Source organism: Triticum dicoccoides, chromosome 2A (genome assembly GCF_002162155.2).
Source record: "Triticum dicoccoides isolate Atlit2015 ecotype Zavitan chromosome 2A, WEW_v2.0, whole genome shotgun sequence".
Lineage (NCBI taxonomy): Eukaryota > Viridiplantae > Streptophyta > Magnoliopsida > Poales > Poaceae > Triticum > Triticum dicoccoides.
Window position 1 is genome coordinate 717,651,439 of NC_041382.1, and position 24,561 is coordinate 717,675,999.

At 44.1% G+C, this 24,561-nt stretch overlaps 2 protein-coding genes across 2 annotated transcripts; one reads left to right on the forward strand and one right to left on the reverse strand.

Annotated features, from left to right (window-relative positions):
* Positions 1 to 13,418: 13,418 nt before the first annotated feature.
* Positions 13,419 to 15,218, forward strand: LOC119356548 (BTB/POZ and MATH domain-containing protein 2-like). Its single transcript, XM_037623515.1, has one exon. It carries the CDS (start codon positions 13,937 to 13,939, stop codon positions 15,029 to 15,031), a length of 1,095 nt encoding a protein of 364 aa, XP_037479412.1. The 5' UTR covers positions 13,419 to 13,936; the 3' UTR covers positions 15,032 to 15,218.
* A 159-nt stretch (positions 15,219 to 15,377) lies between these two features.
* LOC119356547 (probable histidine kinase 1) lies at positions 15,378 to 19,962 on the reverse strand. Its single transcript, XM_037623514.1, has 11 exons — positions 19,807 to 19,962; positions 18,665 to 19,232; positions 18,424 to 18,480; positions 18,093 to 18,320; positions 17,503 to 17,596; positions 17,204 to 17,410; positions 16,649 to 16,779; positions 16,403 to 16,452; positions 15,998 to 16,275; positions 15,758 to 15,861; positions 15,378 to 15,635 (listed from the first exon to the last, which is right to left on the reverse strand). The coding sequence occupies exons 2-11, from the start codon at positions 19,214 to 19,216 to the stop codon at positions 15,531 to 15,533; spliced, it is 1,806 nt and encodes a 601-aa protein (XP_037479411.1). The 5' UTR covers positions 19,217 to 19,232; positions 19,807 to 19,962; the 3' UTR covers positions 15,378 to 15,530.
* Positions 19,963 to 24,561: the final 4,599 nt, after the last annotated feature.

A 24,561-nucleotide genomic window follows, 5' to 3' on the forward strand; every position in this document is an offset into this window, starting at 1 on the left:
ATAAGATGAACTTAATTATCCTGAACATAGTCAAAAGGTCTTCGCAAATTATGTCGTGGCTCGCACTTCAGTTCTACTGTTTATATATGTTCCTAGAGAAAATTTAGTTGAAAGTTGATAGTAGCAATTATGTGGACTAGGTCCGTAAACTGAGGATTGTCCTCATTGCTTCATAGAAGGCTTATGTCCTTAATGCACCGCTCAGTGTGCTGAACCTCGAACGTCGTCTGTGGATGTTGCGAACATCTGACATACACATTTTGATAACTACGTGATAGTTCAGTTAAACAGTTTAGAGTTGAGGCACCGAAGACATTTTGAAACGTCGCGAAACATATGAGATGTTTCGAGGGCTGAAATTGGGATTTCAGGCTCGTGCCCACGTCAAGAGGTATAAGACCTCTGACGATTTTCTTAGCCTGCAAACTAAGGGATAAAAGCTCAATTGTTGAGCTTGTGCTCAGATTGTCTGAGTACAACAATCATTTGAATCGAGTGGGAGTTGATCTTCCAAATGAGATAGTGATGTTTCTCCGAAGTCATTACCACCAAGCTGCTAGAGCTTCGTGATGAACTATAATATATCGAGGACATATATGATGATCCTTGAGATATTCGCGATGTTTGACACCACAAAAGTAGAAATCAAGAAGGAGCATCAATTGTTGATGGTTGGTGAAACCACTAGTTTCAAGAAGGGCAAGGGCAAAAAGGGATACTTCATGAAACGGCAATTCAGCTGCTGCTCTAGTGAAGAAACCTAAGGTTGAACCCAAACCCGAGACTAAGTGCTTCTATAATAAGGGGAACAGCCACTGGAGCAGAATTACCCTAGATACTTGGTAGATGAGAAGGCTGGCAAGGTCGATAGAAGTATATTGGATGTACATTGTGTTAATGTGTACTTTACTAGTACTCCTAGTAGCACCATGGTATTAGATACCGGTTCGGTTGCTAAATGTTAGTAAACTCGAAATAAAAGGCTGCGGAGTAAACGGAGACTAGCTAAAGGTGAGCTGGCAATATGTGTTGGAAGTTTTTCCAAGCTTGATGTGATCAAGCATCGCACGCTCCCTCTACCATCGAGATTGGTGTTTGCGTTGAGCATAGACATGATTGGATTATGTCTATCGCAATACGGTTATTCATTTAAGGAGAATAATGGTTACTCTGTTTATTTGAATAATACCTTCAATGGTCTTGCACCTAAAATGAATGGTTTGTTGAATCTCGATCGTAGTGATACACATGTTCATGCCAAAAGATATAAGATAGTAATGATAGTACCACCTACTTGTGGCACTGCCACGTAAGTCATATCGGTATAAAACGCATGAAGAAGCTCCATGTTGATGGATCTTTGGGCTCACTCGTTTTGAAGAGTTTGAGACATGCGAACCATGTCTATTGGTGTATATGCATGAAGAAACTCCATGCAAATGGACCGTTTGGACTCACTTGGTTTTGAATCACTTGAGACATGCAAATCATACCACATGGGCAAGATGACTGAAAACCTCGTTTTTAGTAAAATGGAACTAGAAAGCAACTTGTTGGAAGTAATACATTTTGATGTGTGCAGTCCAATGAGTGCTGAGGCGTGTAGTGGATATCGTTATGTTCTTACTTCACAAATGATTTGAGTAGATGTTGAGTATATTTACTTGATGAATCACAAGTCTGAATTATTGAAAGGTTCAAGTAATTTCAGGGTGAAGTTGAAAGATCGTCGTGACAAGAGGATAAAATATCTATGACATGATCATAGAGATGAATATCTGAATTACGAGTTTGGCACGGAATTAAGACATTGTAGAAATTGTTTCACAACTAATACAGCCTGGAACACCATAGTGTGATGGTGTGTCCGAACATCATAACTGCACCCTATTGGATATGATGCATACCATGATGTCTCTTATCGAATTACCACGATAGTTTATGGGTTAGGCATTAGAGACAACCACATTCACTTTAAATAGGGCACCACGTAATTCCGATGAGATGACACCGTATGAACTATGGTTTAGAGAAACCTAAGCTGTCATTTCTTAAAAGTTTGGGGCTGCGACGCTTATGTGAAAAAGTTTCAGGCTGATAAGCTCGAACCCAAAGCGGATAAATGCATCTTCATAGGACACCCAAAACAGTTGGGTATACCTCCTGTCTTAGATCCAAAAGCAATAAGGGATTGTTTCTAGAATCGGGTCCTTTCTTGAGGAAAAGTTTCTCTCGAAAGAATTGAGTGGGAGGATGGTGGAGACTTGATGAGGTTATTGAACCGTTTCTTTAACTAGTGTGTGGCAGGGCACAGGGAGTTTTTCCTGTGGCACCTACACCAATTGAAGTGGAAGCTTATGATAGTGATCATGAAACTTCAGATCAAGTCACTACCAAACCTCGTGGGATGACAAGGATGCGTACTACTTCAGAATGGTACGTAATCCTGTCTTGGAAGTCATGTTGCTAGACAACAATGAACCTACGAGCTATGAAGAAGCGATGGTGGGACTGGATTCCAAAATGGCTCGAGGCCATATAATCCGAGAGAGGATCCATATATGAAAGTGTAGACTTTGGAAGAACTACTTGATGGTCGTAAGGCTGTTAGGTACATATGGATTTTAAAAGGAAGACGGACAATGATGGTAAGTATCACCATTAAGAAAGCTCGACTTGTCGTTAAGATGTTTTCCGACAAGTTCAAGGAGTTGACTACGATGAGACTTTCTCACTCGTAGCGATGCTAAGAGTCTGTTGGAATTATATTAGCGATTACTGCATTATTTATGAAATCTTGCAGATAGGATGTCAAAACATTGTTTCCTCAATGATTTTCTTGAGCAAAGGTTGTATGTGATACAACTGGAAGGTTTTGTCAATCCTGAAAGATGCTAACAAGTATGCAAAGCTCCAGCAATCCTTCTAAGGACTGGAGTAAGCATCTCGGAGTTGGAATGTATGCTTTGATGAGATGATCGAAGTTTTTGGGTGTATACAAAGTTTATGAGAAACTTGTATTTCCAAAGAAGTGAGTGGGAGCGCTATAGAATTTCTGATGAGTATATGTTGTTGACATATTGTTGATCAGAAATGACGTAGAATTTCTGGAAAGCATATAGGGTTATTTGGAAAGTGTTTTTCAATGGAAAGCCTGGATTAAGCTACTTGAACATTGAGCATCAAGATCTATAAGGATAAATCAAAACGCTTAATGGTACTTTCAAATGAGCACATTCCTTGACATGATCTTGAAGGTGTTCAAGATGGATCAGTCAAAGAAGGAGTTCTTGCCTGAGTTGTAAGGTATGAAGTTAAGACTTAAAGCTCGACCACGGCAGAAGAAAGAGGAAGGACGAAGGTCGTCCCCTATGCTTTTGTCATAGGCTCTATACGGTATGCCATGCTGAGTACCGCACCTGATGTGTGCCTTGCCACATATCTGGCAAGAGGGTACAAAGGTAATCTAGGAGTAGATCACCAGAGAGCGGTCTAAATTATCCTTAGAGGAATAAGGATATGTTTCTCGGTTATGGAGGTGATAAAGAGTTCGACGTAAAGAGTTCCGTCGATGCAAGCTTAACACCTATCCGAATAGCTCTGAGTAGAGATACCGGATACGTATAATGGAGCAACAATTTAGAATAGCTCCAAGTAGAATAGTTATTTGAAATGGCTCCAAATGTAGCGTAGTAGTTGCATCTACAAGATGACATAGAAATTTGCGAAGTACATACGGATCTGAATGTTGCAGACCCGTTGACTGAAACCTCTCTCACAAGCATAACATGATCAAACCCAGAACTCTTTGGGTGTTGGTCACATGGGGATGTGACCTTGAGTGTTAATCACATATCGATGTGAACTGGATTATTGACTCTAGTGCAAGTGGGAGACTATTGGAAATATGCCCTAGAGGCAATAATAAATTGGTTATTATTATATTTCCTTGTTCATGATAATCGTTTATTATCCATGCTAGAATTGTATTGATAGGAAACTCAGATACATGTGTGGATACATAGACAACACCATGTCCCTAGTAAGCCTCTAGTTGACTAGCTCGTTGATCAATAGATGGTTGCGGTTTCCTGACCATGGACATTGGATGTCGTTGATAACGGGATCACATCATTAGGAGAATGATGTGATGGACAAGACCCAATCCTAAGCCTAGCACAAAGATCGTGTAGTTCGTATGCTAAAGCTTTTCTAAATATCAAGTATCATTTCCTTAGACCATGAGATTGTGCAACTCCCGGATACCGTAGGAATACTTTGGGTGTGCCAAACGTCACAACGTAACTGGGTGGCTATAAAGGTACACTACAAGTATCTCCGAAAGTGTCTGTTGGGTTGGCACGAATCGAGACTGGGATTTGTCACTCCGTGTAAACGGAGAGGTATCTCTGGGCCCACTCGGTAGGACATCATCATAATGTGCACAATGTGACCAAGGAGTTGATCACGGGATGATGTGTTACGGAACGAGTAAAGAGACTTGCCGGTAACGAGATTGAACAAGGTATCGGGATACCGACGATCGAATCTCGGGCAAGTATCGTACCACTAGACAAAGGGAATTGTATACGGGATTGATCGAATCCTCGACATCGTGGTTCATTCGATGAGATCATCGTGGAACATGTGGGAACCAACATGGGTATCCAGATCCCACTGTTAGTTATTGACCGGAGAACGTCTCGGTCATGTCTGCATGGTTCCCGAACCCGTAGGGTCTACACACTTAAGGTTCGATGACGCTAGGGTTATAAAGGAAGTTTGTATGTGGTTACCGAATGTTGTTCGGAGTCTCGGATGAGATCCCGGACGTCGAGGAGTTCCGGAATGGTCCGGAGGTAAAGATTTATATATGGTAAGTCCTGTTTTGGTCACCGGAAAAGTTTCGGGTTTTATCGGTAATGTACCGGGACCACCGGGAGGGTCCCGGGGGTCCACCAAGTGGGGCCACAAGCCCCGGAGGGCTGCATGGGCCAAGTGTGGGAGGGGACCAGCCCCAGGATGGGCTGGTGCCCCCCCCCCCCACAAGGGTCCAAGGCGCCTAAGGGGAGGAGGGGGGGAAAACCCTAAGGGCAGATGGGCCTTAGGGCCCATGCCTGGTGCGCCTCCCTCTCCCCTCCACCTGGCCGCCACCTAGATGGGATCTGGGGGCTGCCGCCACCCCTAGGGAGGGAACCCTAGGTGGGGGCTCAGCCCCTCCCCTCCCCCTATATATACTTGAGGTTTGGGCTGCCCAAGACACACGAGTTCCTCTCCTTCTTGGTGCAGCCCTACCCCTCTCCCTCCTCGTCTCTTGCGGTGCTTGGTGAAGCCCTGCTAGAGTACCACGCTCCTCCACCACCACCACGCCGTTGTGCTGCTGCTGGATGGAGTCTTCCTCAACCTCTCCCTCTCTCCTTGCTGGATCAAGGCATGGGAGACGTCACCGGGCTGTACGTGTGTTGAACGCGGAGGTGCCGTCCGTTCGGCACTAGGATCTCCGGTGATTTGGATCACGACGAGTACGACTCCTTCAACCCCGTTCTCTTGAACACTCCCGCTTAGCGATCTACAAGGGTATTTAGATGCACTCTCCTTCCCCTTGTTGCTGGTTTCTCCATAGATAGATCTTGGTGTTGCGTAGAAAATTTTGAATTTCTGCTACGTTCCCCAACAAGATCATGGTGACACATAGCAACAAGAGGGGAGAGTGTTGTCCACGTACCCTCGTAGACCGAAAGCGGAAGCGTTAGCACAATGTGGTTGATGTAGTCGTACGTCTTCACGATCCGACCGATCAAGTACCGAAAGCATGGCACCTCCGAATTCTGCACATGTTCAACTCGATGACATCCCTCGAACTCCGATCCAGCCAAGTGTTGAGGGAGAGTTTCGTCAGCACGACGGCATGGTGACGATGATGATGTTCTACCGATGCAGGGCTTCGCCTAAGCACCGCTACGATATGATCGAGGTGGATTATGGTGGAGGGCGGCACCGCACACGGCTAAGAGATCAAGAGATCAATTGTTGTGTCTATGGAGTGCCCCCTGGCCACGTATATAAAGGAGTGGAAGAGGGGAGGGGCCGGCCCTCTCTATGGCGCTCCCTAGGGGAGTCCTACTCCCACCGGGAGTAGGATTCCCCCTTTCCTAGTAGAACTAGGATCCCTTCCAAGTAGTAGGAGTAGGAGAGAAGGAAAGGGAAGGGAAAAGGAGAAGGAAGGAAGGGGGCGCCCCCCTCCCTTGTCCAATTCGGATCAGCCCATGGGGAGGGGTGCGGCCACCCTTTGAGGCCTTTCTCTCCTTTCCCGTATGGCCCATTAAGGCCCAATACGAATTCCCGTAACTCACTAGTACTCCCGAAAATACCCGAATCACTCGGAACCTTTCCGATGTTCGAATATAGTCGTCCAATATATCGATCTTTACGTCTTGACCATTTCGAGACTCCTCGTCATGTCCCCGATCTCATCCGGGACTCCGAACTCCTTCGGTAGATCAAAACAAATAAACTCATAATATAACTGTCATTGAACATTAAGCGTGCGGACCCTACGGGTTAGAGAACTATGTAGACATGACCGGGACACGTCTCTGGTCAATAACCAATAGCAGAATCTGGATGCTCATATTGGTTCCCACATATTCTACGAAGATCTTTATCGGTCAGACCGCATAACAACATACGTTGTTCCCTTTGTCATCGGTATGTTATTTGCCCGAGATTCGATCGTCGGTATCTCAATACCTAGTTCAATCTCGTTACCGGCAAGTCTCTTTGCTCGTTCCGTAATACATCATCCCGCAACTAACTCATTAGTTGCGATGCTTGAAAGGCTTAAGTGATGTGCATTACCGAGAGGGCCCAGAGATACCCCTCTGACAATCGGAGTGACAAATCCTAATCTCAAAATACGCCAACCCAACAAGTACCTTCGGAGACACCTGTAGAGCATCTTTATAATCACCTAGTTACGTTGTGACATTTGGTAGCACACAAAGTGTTCCTCCGGTAAATGGGAGTTGCATAATCTCATAGTCATAGGAACATGTATAAGTCATGAAGAAAGCAATATCAACAAACTAAACGATCAAGTGCTATGCTAACGGAATGGGTCAAGTCAATCACATCATTCTCCTAATGATGTGATCTCGTTAATCAAATGACAACTCATGTCTATGGTTAGGAAACATAACCATCTTTGATCAACGAGCTAGTCAAGTAGAGGCATACTAGTGGCACTCTGTTTGTCTATGTATTCACACACGTATTATATTTCCGCTTAATACAATTCTAGCATGAATAATAAACATTTATCATGATATAAGGAAATGACGATCGGGGATCTAGCATTTGGGGTTGTCTTCTTTTACTTTGGTTCCTTAGTCAGACCTTGATTGTATTCTGGATGATGTAAGTTTAACTTGTATTTGTTTGAAGTGGTGATTGTAAGCCAACTCTTTATCCCTTTCTTATTCAGTACATGGGATGTGTGAAGATTACCCCTCTTGCGACAAGCCTACCATGCGACTATGCCTCTAAGTCGTGCCCCGACACGTGGGAGATATAGCCGCATTGTGGGCGTTACACGCCTATAGATAGAAGTTTACCAGTAGCGTTTGTTTATGACCCCACCCTACTAGTAGTTAGTAGTAGCGCTGGCTAGAAAGAGCGCTACTGGTATCACTTAGAAGCAGCGCTTTTTATCTAAAACAACGCTACTGTTAAGTGTAACACACCACAATATTTGATTAATAAATGTTAGCAGCGATTGTCGCCCAACCAGCGCTACAGCTAGTGGGCTTAGCAGTAGCGCTGGCCCATTGCCCGCGCTGCTGTTAAGCCCACTACCTTCCCCCGTGCCCCCGGCCCGGCCTCATCACTCTCACTCACACTCCCACACTCCTCCCTCGATCCCCCACACCACCGTCAACCCCCGCACACTGCCGTCCCCCGCGCCGGCCCTCCTCCCTGCGTCGGTCGCCCTCGCCCGCGCCGGCCCTCCTCCCGTCGGCCGCCCAGCTCCCCCGCGTCGGCCTCCTCCTTCGCCAGCCGCCCCGGTCCCCGCGCCGGCCCTCCTCCACCGAGAGGTACTCCTCCCTCCTTCCTCCTTCCTCCTCCTCCCTCCCTCCCTAGTTATAGTTATTAGAGTAGTTATTTTGAATCCTATGTAGTTGAAAAAATGTAGGTTATTAGAATAATGTAGGTTATGATCGAACCCTTGCTAGGACAGATTAGGTATGAACCCTAGTTAATTCGTATGAACCCTAGGTTTTTAAATTTAGCTAGGTTTTAAAGTTAGGACAGAAATTTAGCTAGGTTTTTAATTAGGTGTAGTTAATAGAATTTAGGTGTTTTAAGTGTATTTAAAAGAGTTTTAGGTGTTTTAGTTGTTTTAGGTGTAGTTAACAGAATTTTAGGTGTTTTAGTTGTTTTAGGTGTAGTTAACAGAATTCTAGGTATTTTTTAGTTAAAGCAATTGTTGTTATTTTTTAGTTAAAGCATTTTTTTCTGTTATATGAAAATTTGCAGTGGAGATGTCACATTTTGAATATGCAATTGTTGAACCAGGAGTGGCCTATGTTTTGCCAGAAATGTCAATTTGTTTACGTTTCGGCAAATTTCAGGCGCTCGATATGTCCTGTTTTTAGCAAAGGTCATGGCAAAATTTGCTAAGTGTTTATTAATACCTATTAGGAAATGTCTGACGACGAAAGGGAATTCGTTATGTGCGAGTACTGCGAAGATGAGCACGGTCTGTGTGACAGGCCTCACCTGGTAGAAGGTCAGCGCTTCAGCATCAAACTCCAAGAGACCTTCGATGTTGAAACGGTACGCAACGACGACAAGTGTTTTTTGTTATTTTTTGCACGACTTCTCTACTTCTTCAACGTGTAATTTCCGTCTTTTACAATTCGACTACCTTATCCCATGCCATGAAATACGCTATGTCTTGGAGAAGATGGGTTTTGAAGATCATGAAAGAATGGAGACAAAGATAATTCAACTAAGGACCCATCATGGTTATGATTTTGCTGTAAATCTATACAATTATGTGAACTCATCCAATTTTGGTTACCTGAATTGGGAAGCCCTTTGCAAGGTGTATGATTTTCATGAGGGTATGCTTCTCACCTTCGATCTTGGTGATCCTGACATCGACGAAAATGATATGACCATTTGGGTCCTTGTTGACACGCTTCCAGTTCTACCGCTGTGTGAGTTTCTTAAACATATTTACTAAGTAATTTATATTGTTTATTACAAAATATTTGATAGCTTATTTCCATTGACAGCTTATTTTCATTCTTCAACAAATGTACGGAAAATGGTAGACAGAACCTACTACTACAATGATGAAGCACAATTAACTTATAAGGAGCAAGATGGTCTTATCGCATTTTTTACTAATCTTGAGAATTACAATAGCTATTATCAAACTCCTCCACATTATGGTCAATACATGCCACTAGTGCACGTGTTGAACTACGGTAACATCAATGGAGATATCATGGTAAGATTTTCTACTATTACAACATCCGTGCATCTTTTGCATAAATTCTTCTAAAACTAAACTACATTGCTAAATACAAAGTTATTACTATGTTTTTGAACAGAAAATCCCGATGGATTGTGTGCCTCATCTGATGTTGCCGAGAGGTCGCGTTAATGTTATGAGCTTACGGCCACCACGGCCAGGTCAGCCGCAGTATCCACATCACTCCTGTCCATACCGGATTTCTATAAGCGAGGAAGCCATGATAATAAATGATTTCAAAAAAATGTTTGAACCATCGTAGAGAGCTACTTGGAAGCAACATTATGCGTAGGACAAGACTTGGAGACAGGATGATCTCCGTTCTTTATTATGGAGAGTTAATTTTCCTTAATGGAGAGTCAATGCCTATCTTGTTTTATGATATTTTACCTAAGAGAGGGTAGAGTAGGTCCTATGAGAGGAGTAGGTCATAGCTAGAATGTGTTATTATGTGGTACAATGTGTTAGAGTTGATGATGAGGAGGAGGAGTTATGATTATGACTAGTGACCAACTTCTTATATGATGTCTCATTGACGAACATTGTTTGGTGGTGATGACAAGTGGTAATGAATATGCTATTTAAACAGACTAGTTCATGATGAGTTGTTATTGTATAAAAGATATACATGTTTAAACATGTACATCGCCAAAATGCTAAAAAAACATAAATGTTAGCAGTAGTGCTGGCCTAAAAATGCGCTACTAGTACTTGAACTTACCAGTGGCGCTGGCCTAAAAACGCGCTACTGCTACAAAATAGTTGTAGCGCCGTAGCAGTAGCGCTGGTGCCCGCGCTACTGGTAGCACAAAAACCAGCGCTACTGGTAAGCTTTTCTCTAGTAGTGTTTGTGTTGGATTGATTATTATGAATCTGAAATTGTATAATCAACTCACGGATACTCGCGGTGACATTGGAGTATCTAGGTGACATTAGAGTTGGTTGATGTGTATCATATGGTATTATTTTGGTACGAACTCTTGGTTAGATTGATCGAAAAGAATAGCTTGATGTTATTTTAGTATAAACTCTAGGATAGATTGATCGGAAAGAATAGCTTTGAAGTGGTTTCGTACCCTATAAACAATTCCTTCTTATGTTCTCCACTAGATAAGAATGTTGGAGTGATTCTTCATCACACGTTGAGGGATGGTTATATGGTACAATTAGATTAGCATTGTTGAGAGATTGCACTAGCGAAATTATGGACCCTGGTCCTTGTTTTCAAGCATTGCAATACCATCTGCTCACTTTTGTTACTTGCTACCTTGCTGTTTTTTATTATTACTATTACAAAAATCAAATATCTACTATCCATATTACACTTGTATCACCATCTCTTCGCCGAACTAGTGCACCTATACAATTTACCATTGTATTTGGTGTGTTGGGGATACAAGAGTTTTTTTATTATTTGGTTGTAGGGTTGTTTGAGAGAGACCAACTTCATCCTACACCTCCCACCGATTGATAAACCTTAGGTCATCACCTATACAATTTACCATTGTATTTGGTGTGTTGGGGATACAAGAGTTTTTTTATTATTTGGTTGTAGGGTTGTTTGAGAGAGACCAACTTCATCCTACACCTCCCACCGATTGATAAACCTTAGGTCATCCACTTGAGGGAATTTCCTACTGTACTACAAAACTCTACGCTTGGAGGCCCAACACGAATCTACAAGAACAAGTTGTGTGGTAGACATAGTGACATCGGGGCAGGCTGGTGGTAGTTTGTGAAGTTGAAGGAGTGGTCCCATCTCAAAATCAAGTCCCTTGACTTGAGGTCTATGTCCTCCGAATTGCAGGTTGCCAGTGTAGACAAGTTAGATTCCAATGAGGCAGCATATGCGACTTGTTGGCGGTGGAGGAATGCACAAACGTAGGTCATTGTAGCGGTTGATGATGAGCGCTAGCGACACGAATAAGGTGGTGCGAGAGTGGGGGCGGGGCAAATTGACGTCGACCCAAACCCCCTATCCACGGTGAAGGTGAAGGAGCTGAAAGTGAGGCTCTCTCCCAGCAGGTGGCCTCCAGAAGCGATGGGAGATCCGATCTGGACTCGATCTTCAGCCAGCGCAGCCCCTTCCTGGCGCGCCAACTAACGGTACGTAGAACCATCAGTACCCTTGGTACGGTTGGAAACATGGTCGAAAGTGCCAAAAGGAGTTCACACAAGGCGGTTACCCAGGTTCAGGCTCTCTGGGAATGGTAATACCCTACGTCCTGCTTCTCATCTATATTCATGATGGAGTTCCTCGTATGAGGATTCACAATGGAGATGGTGTTTACGACCTAGAGTATAGACTACGGCTGTAGATGGGAAAGACTATCCCTAGCCTCGCAGTATATAGACGACATGGGCTAGGGTTTACATGGGGGTTCCCCTGATTTTGCGCCACCGTCAGCTTGGCTTGCTCACGAAGATGATTCTCGAGCCCTATCCGGGCCTCCGGGCTCCCTCCTGTGATTGGGCTCCATTTGGGTCGTATGTGCCCCGTGGTAGGCCTATTGTTAGGCTCCCCTCCGAAAAGCCACCCCTAGTGTATTGCATCGTCACCGAGGGTGTGTGATAGGCGTGTCTTCATAGCAGGATTCTGCACTAGTGGATACACATCAAGATAACTTTTTTGCAGAAGACATCCTATCTAGACAATAAACTAAATGTGTATGCATGAGAGTTATCTGACTAAGATACACGTCATTGAAGTCGTGTTGTATGCATTAATTATGTTTCTAGATAGAACTCGAGATATGATGCATTAACCTACATGATAGACTTCACGGCCCGCGGATGCAGCTTCCTAGAAGATTCGATGCCCCCATCCCAACAATCGCCTTGAGAACAAGTCGCCGCTCTTGCAATGTAATTTTGGCACGCCAAGAGAGAAAACAAACCATGAACATCCACGTGTGTGCCCTATTGAAGAAAAAAATGATGTCCTCAAAGTAAAATTCTGATTTGGCATCCTATTTAATGAGAAAACAGAGAGTTACTGTACTAGTTTTAGAGATTGCTCTACTGACATCAAATGCAAGTTATTTCATAATTTATCTTAAAAGCACATTAAATAGGATGTCTCTTGGATACAATAGTATGATACAATGCATGAGATGGGCACCTAGGCCCCGTGGCCGCAACTTTCGAAGACTACTCATAGTGGGGAGTAATTTAGACTAGTAACACTATAGTGTTACTATCATTATAGTGAGAAGTAACATATGTATGGTGGCATGCAACACTTTATTTGTTAGGTTGTAGACTCATCTTGTCTTGGTACACGTGATGTTACGTACCCATAGTATGAGTAACATACTATGTTACCACATGCCTTTTTTTTTTATTAATTACTTGCCAAGATATATGTGATGGATGGTCTAAAAGGTGTTGATAGAGTTACCGTACCACATATATGGCCCTTATTACCCTTCAAAAAGATATGACCCTTACTAACATCAAATCCAGAACTTTCCCCCAAAAAACCCGATTTTTTTGCGGATAATATAATTTATATTTTGTTCTAGAAAACAATTATTGCCCATCCTCAAACTAATATAGACGTCACTGAGTACATCCTATCTCATCCTATCTTTTTCTGCGGGGAAAGACATATCCTATCTAGAAAAACAATTAATCATGCATGCATTAATCGAGACCTATCTTCTAAAGACGCAGGCCATTCGAATTGTGTAGCATGCATTAATTGTGTTTCTATCTAGGGACACAATTAATGGGCACCCTCCTATGGAAAGATACTCTAGACGATGCATTATCCCACGAGATAGGCACGTGAGGCCCCTTGGCCGCAGCCTCCTCCCTCCACGCTATAAAATCCCCCCTCGAGAAGAACAAGTCCATCCGGGGCGCACCGCAGAGACCGAAAGCAAATCACGAGCCTCCACGCCGCCTCCGCTGTGCGCTAGGAGCGCACCACCAGCGGCGTTCCCTCGTCGCCAAGGCTGCGCGGGCCCTCGGCCCATTAGGGCTCCCGGGCTTTAAAAGGGCACGGGCGGAATAAAACCGAGGTGGCAGGGGTTTGGACTGGGGCAGGCAATTTCCGTTCGGTTTCCGGGGTTTTCCTCTGCTCCGCCGTCTCCGCCACCGCCGGCCGCCGCGACCCCGATTCCCCCCGCTCCGGCGCGCGCAGGGGGCGATCCGAGGCCCAGCTTCCCGTCAAGCGGGAGGGGGATTCACTTCCGCCCCTACCTCCCCGGATCCTCCCCCGACCGGTCCCCCGATGGTCGTCTCCCCCGACGCCCGCCGATCCGCCGCCGGGGCGCGCCGCTGAGGCCATCGGGACCGATCCGCGCGGCCCTGCAATGCCCTCGTCGACTCCAGCCTCCAGAAACCCCTCCGCTGATAATCATCGGCCTGTCGCCCCCTGCTCCTCCTTCCATGGGTGATCACCGCGAATTCCCCGCCGTCGCGCCGGGCCACTGCCTGCCCAAGACGTCGTCGATGAGCGTGACGGACTCGGTCACCGCCGTCCACGACTTCCGGGTCACGGGCTACTCGCTGCTCGACGGCATGGGCGTCGGCCGCTTCGTCAGCTCCAGCACCTTCACCGTCGGCGGCCTCGACTGGGCCGTCAGGTTCTACCCGGACGGCTCCACCGCCAACTGCCTCGGCAACGCCTCCGCCTTCCTCTACTACTTCAGCCGCGAAAAGGACGTCAGGGCCAGGTTCACCCTCAACCTGATCGAGAACGACGGCCGGCTGTCCCAGGTAACCAACTCCTATATGAAGCACACATTCTCTCCGGCGAGTGACAATTGGGGCTTCATCAAGTTCATCGAGAAGTCCAAGATCAAGGGCTCGCCGTTCCTCGAGAACGACTGCCTCACCATCAGGTGCCTGCTCACCGTCACCAAAGAGTCCCGCACCCAGGACGTCGAGACCAATTCGATCGTGGTTCCGCCGTCGAATCTGCACCAGGATTTCGGGAACATGCTGCAGGACGGGGAAGGCGCCGATGTGACGTTCACTGTGTGTGGCCAATTGTTCCATGCTCACAGGTGTGTTTTGGCCTTCCGCTCCCCTGTCTTCAGAGCAGAGCTCTTTGGCCCGCTCAGAGAAAATGCCACAGAGTGCATCAAGATAGACGACATGGAGCCTATGATATTCGAGGCGCTTCTTCACTTCATCTACACAGACACCCTTCCTGATAACTGCAAAGATGGGAAAGCTGCGGCTATGCAGCACATGCTGGTCGCCGCGGATCGGTACGGCGTCGACAGGCTAAGGCTGCTGTGTGAAAGGAAGCTGAGCGATGCAATTGATGTGGAAACAGTGTCAACCACCCTGGCTTTAGCAGAGCAACACCACTGCTCGCAGCTGCGAGGAGCCTGCATCAGATTCATGGCCTCGCCGGACATGCTTGGCCCGGTCATGTTAACCGACGGATTCAAGCATCTCGTAGCTAGCTGCCCGCTGATTTTGAAGGAGGTATTGGACGAGGTGTCCCGCATTTGGCGCGACAAGTCTTCTTAGAAGTAGAATAAGATGACACCTTATCATGGACTGATAGGCAGTACTGTTTTACTCTGGTTCAGAAATCTTACATCTGTATGTCACAGTTATATCTCTTCTGTGTAAGCCTTTAAAATTTGCATTTTTGTATATACACATTACATGACAGAATGACCCAATGGCAACCTGTAGTGCTAAGTGTTAATGACAAATCTGTAGGTTTGGGCATCCTTCTCCTTATTATTTTTCTACAAATCTTGGAATTGCAATTTATTTGTATGTTTTCCTGATTCTTGATTACATACATGTACTAATTGCTGATATGAAGCAATAAATCAACACCCTGGCTGATCTAACAAAACAAGGAAACTGTAAATCACATTCTTTAGCTTATACTACTACTCATGCTTTCAGCCCTGAAACATCTTTGCCTTTTCAAAAGCTGGTATTTCAGCAGTCAGAAAAAATGTAGTACTCCCAGAAAGTTCTGGTACAGGAGTTTTGCCCATTGTCAGGAGCATCACTGCGCTTCTCTTGCAGGAATTGTGCAAGGCAGCATGACTGAAAATGTTGACCCTTCATTCTCTTTACTAATCACAGTGAGAGTACCGCCCATCAAGTCCACCTGAATCATTGTGAAAATCAGATAACTGATACACAATTTTTACACATACAAAGGCAGAAACACCTTAATAATATCTCAATGCTATCTTGAGGTCCAAGGATTCAAACTGAACAAATACATACCAACTGCTTGCAGACAGCAAGGCCAAGCCCTGTCCCACCATATTTTGTTGTATGATCACCATTGGCATGAATATACCTCTTGAACAGAAAAGGTAATGACTTCTCTGCAGATGATCATAAGCCAAAAGAACCAGCAAAAATGAATCAGAAACATATTCCAGAAACCATAAATGTTTCCCTGTCAAGTGAAACATGCAAACTATGATCATGCAGATGTATATCAAAAGTATCAGCAAAAACCTGGTATCCCCATTCCAGTGTCATAAACATCGAAGCGAAGCCAAACAGTTTCCTCCGTACAATTTTCATTTGATGGAATGCCATTCTGATGAGCATCTTCACGGTTTGAGCAACTCGAGGCATCTTTACCGCTATGGCTTGGCCAGGCAGCATAATATTCTGTTGCAGTGTTAACTGGGCTTGTATGTTCTATTTTGCATTCCAGTTGCTGCTTATCTACAATATTAAGGTTTATCCCAACCTTCCCTTCATGTGTAAACTTCACCGCATTGCTGAAACTGTTTCAAATGTAAAATATCATCAAACATATGTTTCGTACTATATCCAAGCATGTCTGTTCATTATCTTTATTAAACCTCTTAAGAAGGCCAGTATGTCTTGGGAATAAATGAAATGGAAGCTCACCTGATCAAGTATCTCAGAATTTCCTGAATCTTTTGCGCATCAGCTATGACCTATAGAGACATTGAAAAAACTTAGGTAACTATATCATTTGTAAGTCAGCTGAATCCCTGGACTGCCAACAATCTCTCCTAACAGTTACTTATATAATTTCTTAAGGCAATTGGATTCAAGTTGCAAAAACATTAATGTAGACCTGATCAATACAAACAAAAAAGCATGCAACAAAATATGGATAATTGTCAGTACCTCTGATGGAACATCATCACCTATGCACCCTTCAAGTATCAATTCCTTCTTCATAAATGACGATGCAGTTTGGAGTACATGTTTAACTATTTCCCTTGGTCTAAATATTGCAGGCTGTAGTTTCATAACTCCTGAAATAATGAAGGTAGGAAAAAAATCTACTTCAGATATATCAAGCATGTTTGGCACATATACTAATTAATGCACTAACAATTAGAGGAACAAATACTAATGCACGACCGACTTTTGAGATATTTCTGAAACGAATCTTAAAACTCATCTCCACTTGGAAAACCTCATTCTTGACTTATTTGCTACACGTAACTATTAGATATATGGGCCAGGGCCCGTACCATATTAAAATTAGTCAACATTGTTACTAATCATCAACCAGTGTTGTTGTGCCTTTGCATTAAAAGAACTGAATCAGTACTAATTACCAACCAATTGTCAAGTTAGTGATGCGCTAGGCCAGTTGCAGGTATCTAGGAAATCCAACAATTTAACTAATCAACAGAAAAATGATTTCACTTAAATATTGTATGATTTAAATACCTGACTCTACTTTGGAGAGACCAAGGATGCCATCGATCAACTGTAACACAGCATTTCCAGCGGATAACGTAACCTCCAGCAACTGATGTTGTTCTTGATCCAGTTTGGTAGTTGCGAGAATTTCGGCAATGCTAAGGACTTCTGAAAGGGGAGATCTGATCTCATGTGACATTGTGGCTAGCGTTTGTGCTGCTTGCGTTGTTTCCTCTGCATTGTTAGATAAGTGGGAGTACTCAGTGTACCATTCTGAACCTAAATGCAATAAATCAATACTAGAGTAAAATGTACAACATGCAAACCTATAATATTAAGTGATCTGCTATGCTCTGTTTCCTTGGCTTTTTGAACAGCTTCCCTCACCCTTATGTCTGTCATTTTCTCTCTTGTTTTCACCTAAAGCGCATTGAAGTAGATACAATTCAGAAGAGTAGAATTAAGATGTAATTTCAATGTGGAACAACATGCAGATGCAGTGTATGAAATGCGATCAGTTTGGGGAATTATTTTTAAATGAAAATAGTATCTCGGCTCTTGTGGAAAATACCCTCAAACTCAATTAGTAGTTTATAAGATCACTGAACAATGCTTTTCATGCGCACTATCAAAGCTGAAATCATGAAGACCAACAAGGATGGCAACACTGTTTTATTCATGGAGACCAACAAGGATGACGATGCTAGTTTATTAATGGAGACCAACAAGGATGACGACGCTATTTTCACTGGAGAAAAAAGTGTACAATTGTGTAAAGGAAACAAGGGAAACAAAGAAGCACATAATCAGTTTCAGAATAAAGCTGGGACCATAATAAATCTTAGTATTCTGTAGATTTTGAAGCAACGGAAATTAAAGAAACAGATATATGAGAGAATTCAATTTAACAAATTACCTGGTCTGTGATGTCCATTGCAACATAATTCACACCAATTGTTTCCCCAGACTTGCTGAAGACCGGTTCGATGTATACCACAAAGGTCTTTGGTCCAAACAATGGAGTATCAAATACAAACTCTCTTTTAGTCGGTATACCCTTGGCCATAACCTCTCTCTTGACCTTATTCATCTCGTCTATCCCCTCTCCTGACAATATCTCATGGTCTGTTTTACCAATAACATCCTGAAAACAAATTGTGAGTCAGCCAAAAATTACAACTTGAAGTTCAAGATTAAGGAGCAGCACACAATGTGGAGTGGAAAAAATCAGCGGCAAATGCATTCACCTCATCTGCCAGTGTCGGAAAGTGATTAAATATGTAGCGGTACCGCAACTCAGCATCCTGAAAAGAAGAAAGAAATTGTTATTATTACCATATCATCAAATTTCATGTAACCGCTCCCTCATTTGGCTTTGCTGTTTCTCTGGAATGCCACCATTTTTTTTGCGAATGCTCTAGAATGCCACCTAAATGTACATAGAAATATAGGAAGCTGTAAAAGGTGTCGAAATGCATAAAGGCAGACCTGATGAGCAATTACAACGGGAGAACTTTGGAGAATCAGGTGCAAGAAATAATCGGCGTGTTTTAATACCGCAGAGAATTCTTCCACCGGTGTTTCTGACTGAAATTTCTTCATATACTCCTCCAGCTTCTCCTCCAAGGAACGCTCCCTTTGCAGGTCTGCCTCGTGCGCTTTCTCCGACCGCAGCGCTCGCCATTTCCAGTAGGAAACAGTGTCATACTCTGCATCATCTTCAAGCTCCTGGTCATGAGAAAGGTCACTGCTCTCTTGGCTCGAACACTTCAGGGCATTGTGACGTTCCTCCTCTAGCATTTGTTGCTTCTTTTGCTCAATCTCCTTTCGCTGCTCAGAAAGACGAGCGAGCTCTTCATTCAGGAGCCGGGCAGTGTTGGCCCTCTTGTATTCCCACTGCTTCACAAAGGACTGCATTTGAAAAGCGCCTCTCTCAGTGTTTGCTATTTCCAAAAGCCGGTTGAGATCCACACGACCATGTTGCTCCCTGAATTCAACATCCTTGAGCGCATCTTCGTGGTCCTTCCCAGGATTCTCCATTTTGGACTGTCGTTACCTGGCAAGATTGTGATATAAGCATTACTCAAACGATGCCAGCGATTGTTGCACGCGGCAGTAATTAATTACTGAGGAATGCAGCTGATGAACACAATTTACTGTCACTGTTCCTGGGCTACTGAAGAAGGTGCCGTCACTTTCTTTTCAAGACACTACTGGAGAGAGCATATATATATTCAGAATTTCAGATAAAGGGAAGACACGGAAAAAAGTACTAGTAGTAGTTGTATAAAAGGTTAAAACGAACCTGAGATTCTAGTGGTACCTTGTGCGCGCCTACTCCAGAGAAACCAAAAGAATCAAACAAACAAACGCAAAAGTAATGAGGAAATGAGATGTGCAAATCTCTGAGGCTAACATTCAGGCCATCTGATTCTGAACTGAACTTTCCAAAAGAACAGCCCCGGAATCGCTACGATCCAGATCCTCTGTCCCATTCCATTCGAATGGAAAGCACTGCCGTCACCAAGCATCTGACAAAACGACTAATCTAGCTCACGGCACAGTCAAATTAAGATCGCGCGCACTCATCGCTCACTCACATGAAAGCCCACGGAGCACGGGAAAAGTACCTCGCGGACGGACGGCACGCGCGCGGCAACAGTGGAAGGAGCTGCAGGCGCAGGGACAACGAGCGAGGGACTGACGGAGAGCGGGGGAGGAGAGGGTCAGTCAACCGGTCAATGCATATGCATTGCTCAGCGCTGGGAGAGTGGTAGGCTACTGGAGGGGTGTCTAATGGCAGGGAGCGGACCAAGGCAAGGAAGATGGTGGTGCGGCCATGTGACGGGAAACAGTATAAAACGCGGCGGCGCCAACGGGCCTGCAACTTGAAAAGAAACATGTGCGCGCCGGCGAGGGACGGGGCAATGGAACGATTTTTTTTAAAACAATCTTTTTATACCGTAAGAAGCGAGTCAATGGTCGTGATGCTTGATTTGATGTTTTTTTTTAGCATCAGTACAAACACAAGCGCTCATATACACGCGCATACACCCATCCCTACGAACGCACACACGCACACCTTACCCCTATGAGCACCTCCGAGAGACTGAGCCGGCATATCATCTTGAGATTTACGAAGTCACCGTAGGCGCCTTGTCGTCAACGGGAACGTCTCCTCCTACTGAAAGCGCATCACCGGAAATCCTGAAATAAATCCAGGAATAATGCGAGCACCAGGATTTGAACCCTGATGGGTTGGGGATACCACTGTCCACCTAACCAACTCAACCACAGGTTGATTCGCTGCTTGATTTGATGTTTGTACATTCATCTGTGGTCCTCGCTCTTTCCAAACATGTCCTGCATTAACTTAACCAAAGGAAAAACTTAACCAAATCAAAATCTTAACACTAAATCAAAACTTCCCTTGTCTTCTCTAGCCATAGTCAAATCAAATCAAATCTTATCAAAACATCAAGCAAATCAAAAATTTCCTTTGTCTTCCCCTATCTATACTCAAATCAAATCAAATCTTGCCAAAATCAAAATCAAAATTAAAACTTTACTTGCCCTTCTCTACCTATATCCAAATCAAATCAAATTGAATCTTATCAAAACCTCAGCTAAATCAAACTTTTCTTTGTGTTTTCCTACCCATACTCAAATCAAATCAAACTATATCTATGGGTCCCGATATTCACCACACGTGTGCCATATTAAACATTCGCTCACACACCGTGTGTGGCGTAAGCAGAAGGCAGTTCACACGGGTCATGTGTGGGCGAACATTAGAGCTCCCCACTCGTGTGGGTGCAGCTACTTCGTGCCACACGTTCAACAAGTACTACTCATCCCCACCCCGCGCATGTGGCTCGAAGCAAATATGCCCACACGTCCTGCCGTAGCTACGTTAGTTACCCCCGAGATGACGCTTTAGTTGCCCCGGGATGGCAACTTTAGTTATCTGGGATGGCAAATGTAGTTGTAAAAGCATGGCAACTCTCTCTTTTTGGTTAAATATAGTTGACATGTCTAATTTATGGTAGTTGTCGTGTGTGATTAACTATTTGCCACATGTGGTCAAACAATAGTTGCCATGTTGTTTACCTAGTTGCCACGTGTGGTCCAACCATAGTTGTCATGTATGGTTAATCATAATTGTCATGTGTGTTTACCTGGTTACCACGTACGCGCAACTGCAGTTGCCATGTGTGGTCCAACCATAGTTGTCATGTGTGGTTAATCATAGTTGCCATGTGTGTTTACCTGGTTGCCACATACGCACAACTGCAGTTGCATCTAGCAATGTACGAGTGTCGTATGGGCGAAGAGAAGTTCACCCCACACGCGGGCGGACTAGGTGATGTCTGTGTAGGCGGGAACTGGTTCGCCCACATGGCGTAATCAACAACCGCACACTGCGGGTCGTGTGGACGAGCGCTCTAACACCCACACAACATGCTATGCCTACGTGACACTGAAATTCCGACATATTTCTTTCAAATTCATGCAAAACAGAATCAACGTGGATCAACACGTGTGGACGGAGTGCAAACATGTCACACGTGTGGGCGTTATCATTTGAGATATTTATACCCCTAATAGTAAAGGACATTGTGTTTCACCGATTTTTTGATCCGTCCACCTATCCTAATGCTAAGCTATCCATAAAGTTTAAGTAAATTATCCACTATGTCACTCGTAAATGAAAAAAACTCTTTGTTAATTGTTTCTTTGATTTTTTTCCGCCTTGAAATTACCTACCCCCCCCCCTCATAAGTGCAAAAACTCTTCGTTGATTTTTTTTTTTGAATTCTTCGTCTCTCATCGAAACTGCCACTAAAGTTAAAATAAATTGCTCACCTTGTCACCCGTGAAAATGAAAAAAAATGAGCGTTCCTCCGAATTATTCGTACGTCATAGGGCACTCCCACTAGTAGAAAAAGGGTCTGTTGTCCCGGTTCCTGAACCGGGACTAAAGGGTCGGTACTAATGCCCTGTCCCTTTAGTCCCGGTTCAATCCAGAACCGGGACAGATGGGCCTCCACGTGGCCTGTGCGTGGAGCCCAGGCAGGAGGGCCTTTGGTCCCGGTTGGTGGCACCAACCGGGACCAATAGGCATCCACGCATCAGCATTTCTGTGGCTGGGGGTTTTGTTTTTTTGTTGAAAGGGGGGAGGGGGCGTTTGGGGGTTTTGGGGGGTTAATTTAGGTGTTTCATATATTGTGTTAGCTAGCTATAATTAATAGAGAGAAGTGTCCTCTTTTATGTCCGTGCTTGGTAGACGCTACGTACTATACATACGTATAGAGAGGACTAGACACGCTAGCTAGCTAGTAAGCAAACGAAGGAAACAGAAGATCGTCATGAACATATATGCATACAGAGAGAAGTGATATCGACCACCTCTCCTTCTCCGAGAGATTGGTCGAATAACAAGTTCTCGTATATTTATCTGACACTACCGGCTACATATATACAATAATTATCTCTTACAAATATAATCTCCTAACATACGGACTCATGGTCCACATAGTATTCTCCGTCTTCAGCGATCACGTGGTCAAGAAAGAATGCCGCCAATTCCTCTTGAATTGCTCGCATGCAAGCTGGTGCTAGGAGTTCATCCCGCTTCCGAAACATCTAATTTGAAGAAGGGGGTCAATACATATATATATATATATATATATATATATATGTGTGTGTGTGTGTGTGTGTGTGTGTGTGTGTGTGTGTGTGTGTGAATGAATGAAACTCAACACAAATGATGGTAATAAAATAAAATTGTGAATGTTGTTATTTACGCACTTCATATTGTTCGTCAGAGTAGCCCCGCTCACAGGTCGTGTGGCGGATGGACTCGCAAACGTAGTATCCACAGAAATCATTTCCTTATTCCTGCCACAACCACTTTACAAGAAATAGAGGTCAATCAAACTGATAAGCAAGAATGCCAAATGGTATTGATGAAACTAGCGCTTGAATCAATAGGAGATGCGCGGAACATGCTACTATAGTACTTACTTTCGGGTGTCTAAATTGCAGCTTCTTCGGGAGTCCCGGAGCTTTTTTGGTGAATTTTTTCCAAACTCTGCCAGACAAAGAAAACAATTACTTGATATATCAGGAAATAAACAAAGTTGCTGATATGGTGGATAATGATCAATTTAACTTACTTCTCGAGCATTTGAGTCATGTCCGCATAGTCCTGGGGATCTTTTTGTCTTGAGTCTAAGACGGTTACTAGTCCCTGCTCAAGCTTAATCTCTAGGAGAATATAGTGGAAACTGCACACGCATGCATAACTCATCAATTACATTACTATAACCTTGACTAATATATAAGGGAAACCGAATACGCACAAGACAGTAACACTCACTTGAAGTTGTAAGAAAAGAGTATTATATTTTTGTTTTCATTTATTACCAATGATCGTAGCAAGTTGGCCTCGGTATCTGCGGCATGAAATTTAACCTGAGTTGCATCTATGATATTTGTGTTAATGAACCCAATATCACCGATTTGTCGTTTCTTCAATTCGACGATCTTCAATCTGCATAATATAGTGAGGATAATTATAAATACATGCAATGAAAGAGCTGAGCTATATAGAGAGACTTAATGATAGAAGTAGTACTACTTACAGACAGTAGCAGGTGACCGTTGCTTTATCGAGGGCTAATTGATTGAAAAACTGAAAGAACTCCTCAAATGGAACAGGCAACATATCAATTCCAATGAGGTCATGCTCCTTTTTAACTCTCACATACAAAGTACTCCTCCCCCCAGACTCTCTACAGATTTTCAAGTACCAATCATGCAATCTTCGCATCATCGTTGATAGAGATCTTTCATCTTTGACGAGAGGCTTCCCGTACTCGTATCTTTGTATCTGCACCTTCATGAAATCATAATATACATCGTCGGGCAGGTAATCTCCAAGATTGCTATAACCGGACACCATCCTCGGATCATTAGCGACGATGTCGCTAGGCACCTTAAGCGGGGGGCACGATTGCTTCGCTTGTTCGCCGAGCTGTGCAATTTGTTTCCCAGCTCGTCGTTCTTTCAGCCTTTGATCATTGACAGTACTTCCCGACCGCTCCACTTCGGCAAATTCCTTTCCAATAATGCGCTCATAGTTTCCTTTCGGTGGAGACTTGGGTGGTTTTGTCAGGGCAGCCAGAGTGCGCTTCGCTTTCACCGGATCTACCTTCTCCTCCGGAGGTGGATGTTTCTTTGCTTTCACCCCTTCAAAGAAGTTCCTCACTTCTTCTTGCTCGATCTCGGCATTCTCCTCCAGGGTCCTCTCGTATGGTAACTTCTCTGGAGTCTTCAGAGAAGGACCGAATCTGTATGTCCTCCCGCCTCTGGCTGTACTG

What these genes read in the sequence shown, in the direction of transcription:
- LOC119356548 (XM_037623515.1), top strand. Translation starts at nt 13,937, where the DNA reads ATGGGTGATCACCGCGAATTCCCCGCCGTCGCGCCGGGCCACTGCCTG.
- LOC119356547 (XM_037623514.1), bottom strand. Translation starts at nt 19,216, where the DNA reads ATGGAGAATCCTGGGAAGGACCACGAAGATGCGCTCAAGGATGTTGAA. An exon ending in CAATGGACATCACAGACCAG is followed by an intron (nt 17,597 to 18,092) that starts GTAATTTGTTAA and finishes AATGCGCTTTAG; the next exon opens with GTGAAAACAAGAGAGAAAAT. An exon ending in GTGATGATGTTCCATCAGAG is followed by an intron (nt 16,453 to 16,648) that starts GTACTGACAATT and finishes ATGTCTCTATAG; the next exon opens with GTCATAGCTGATGCGCAAAA.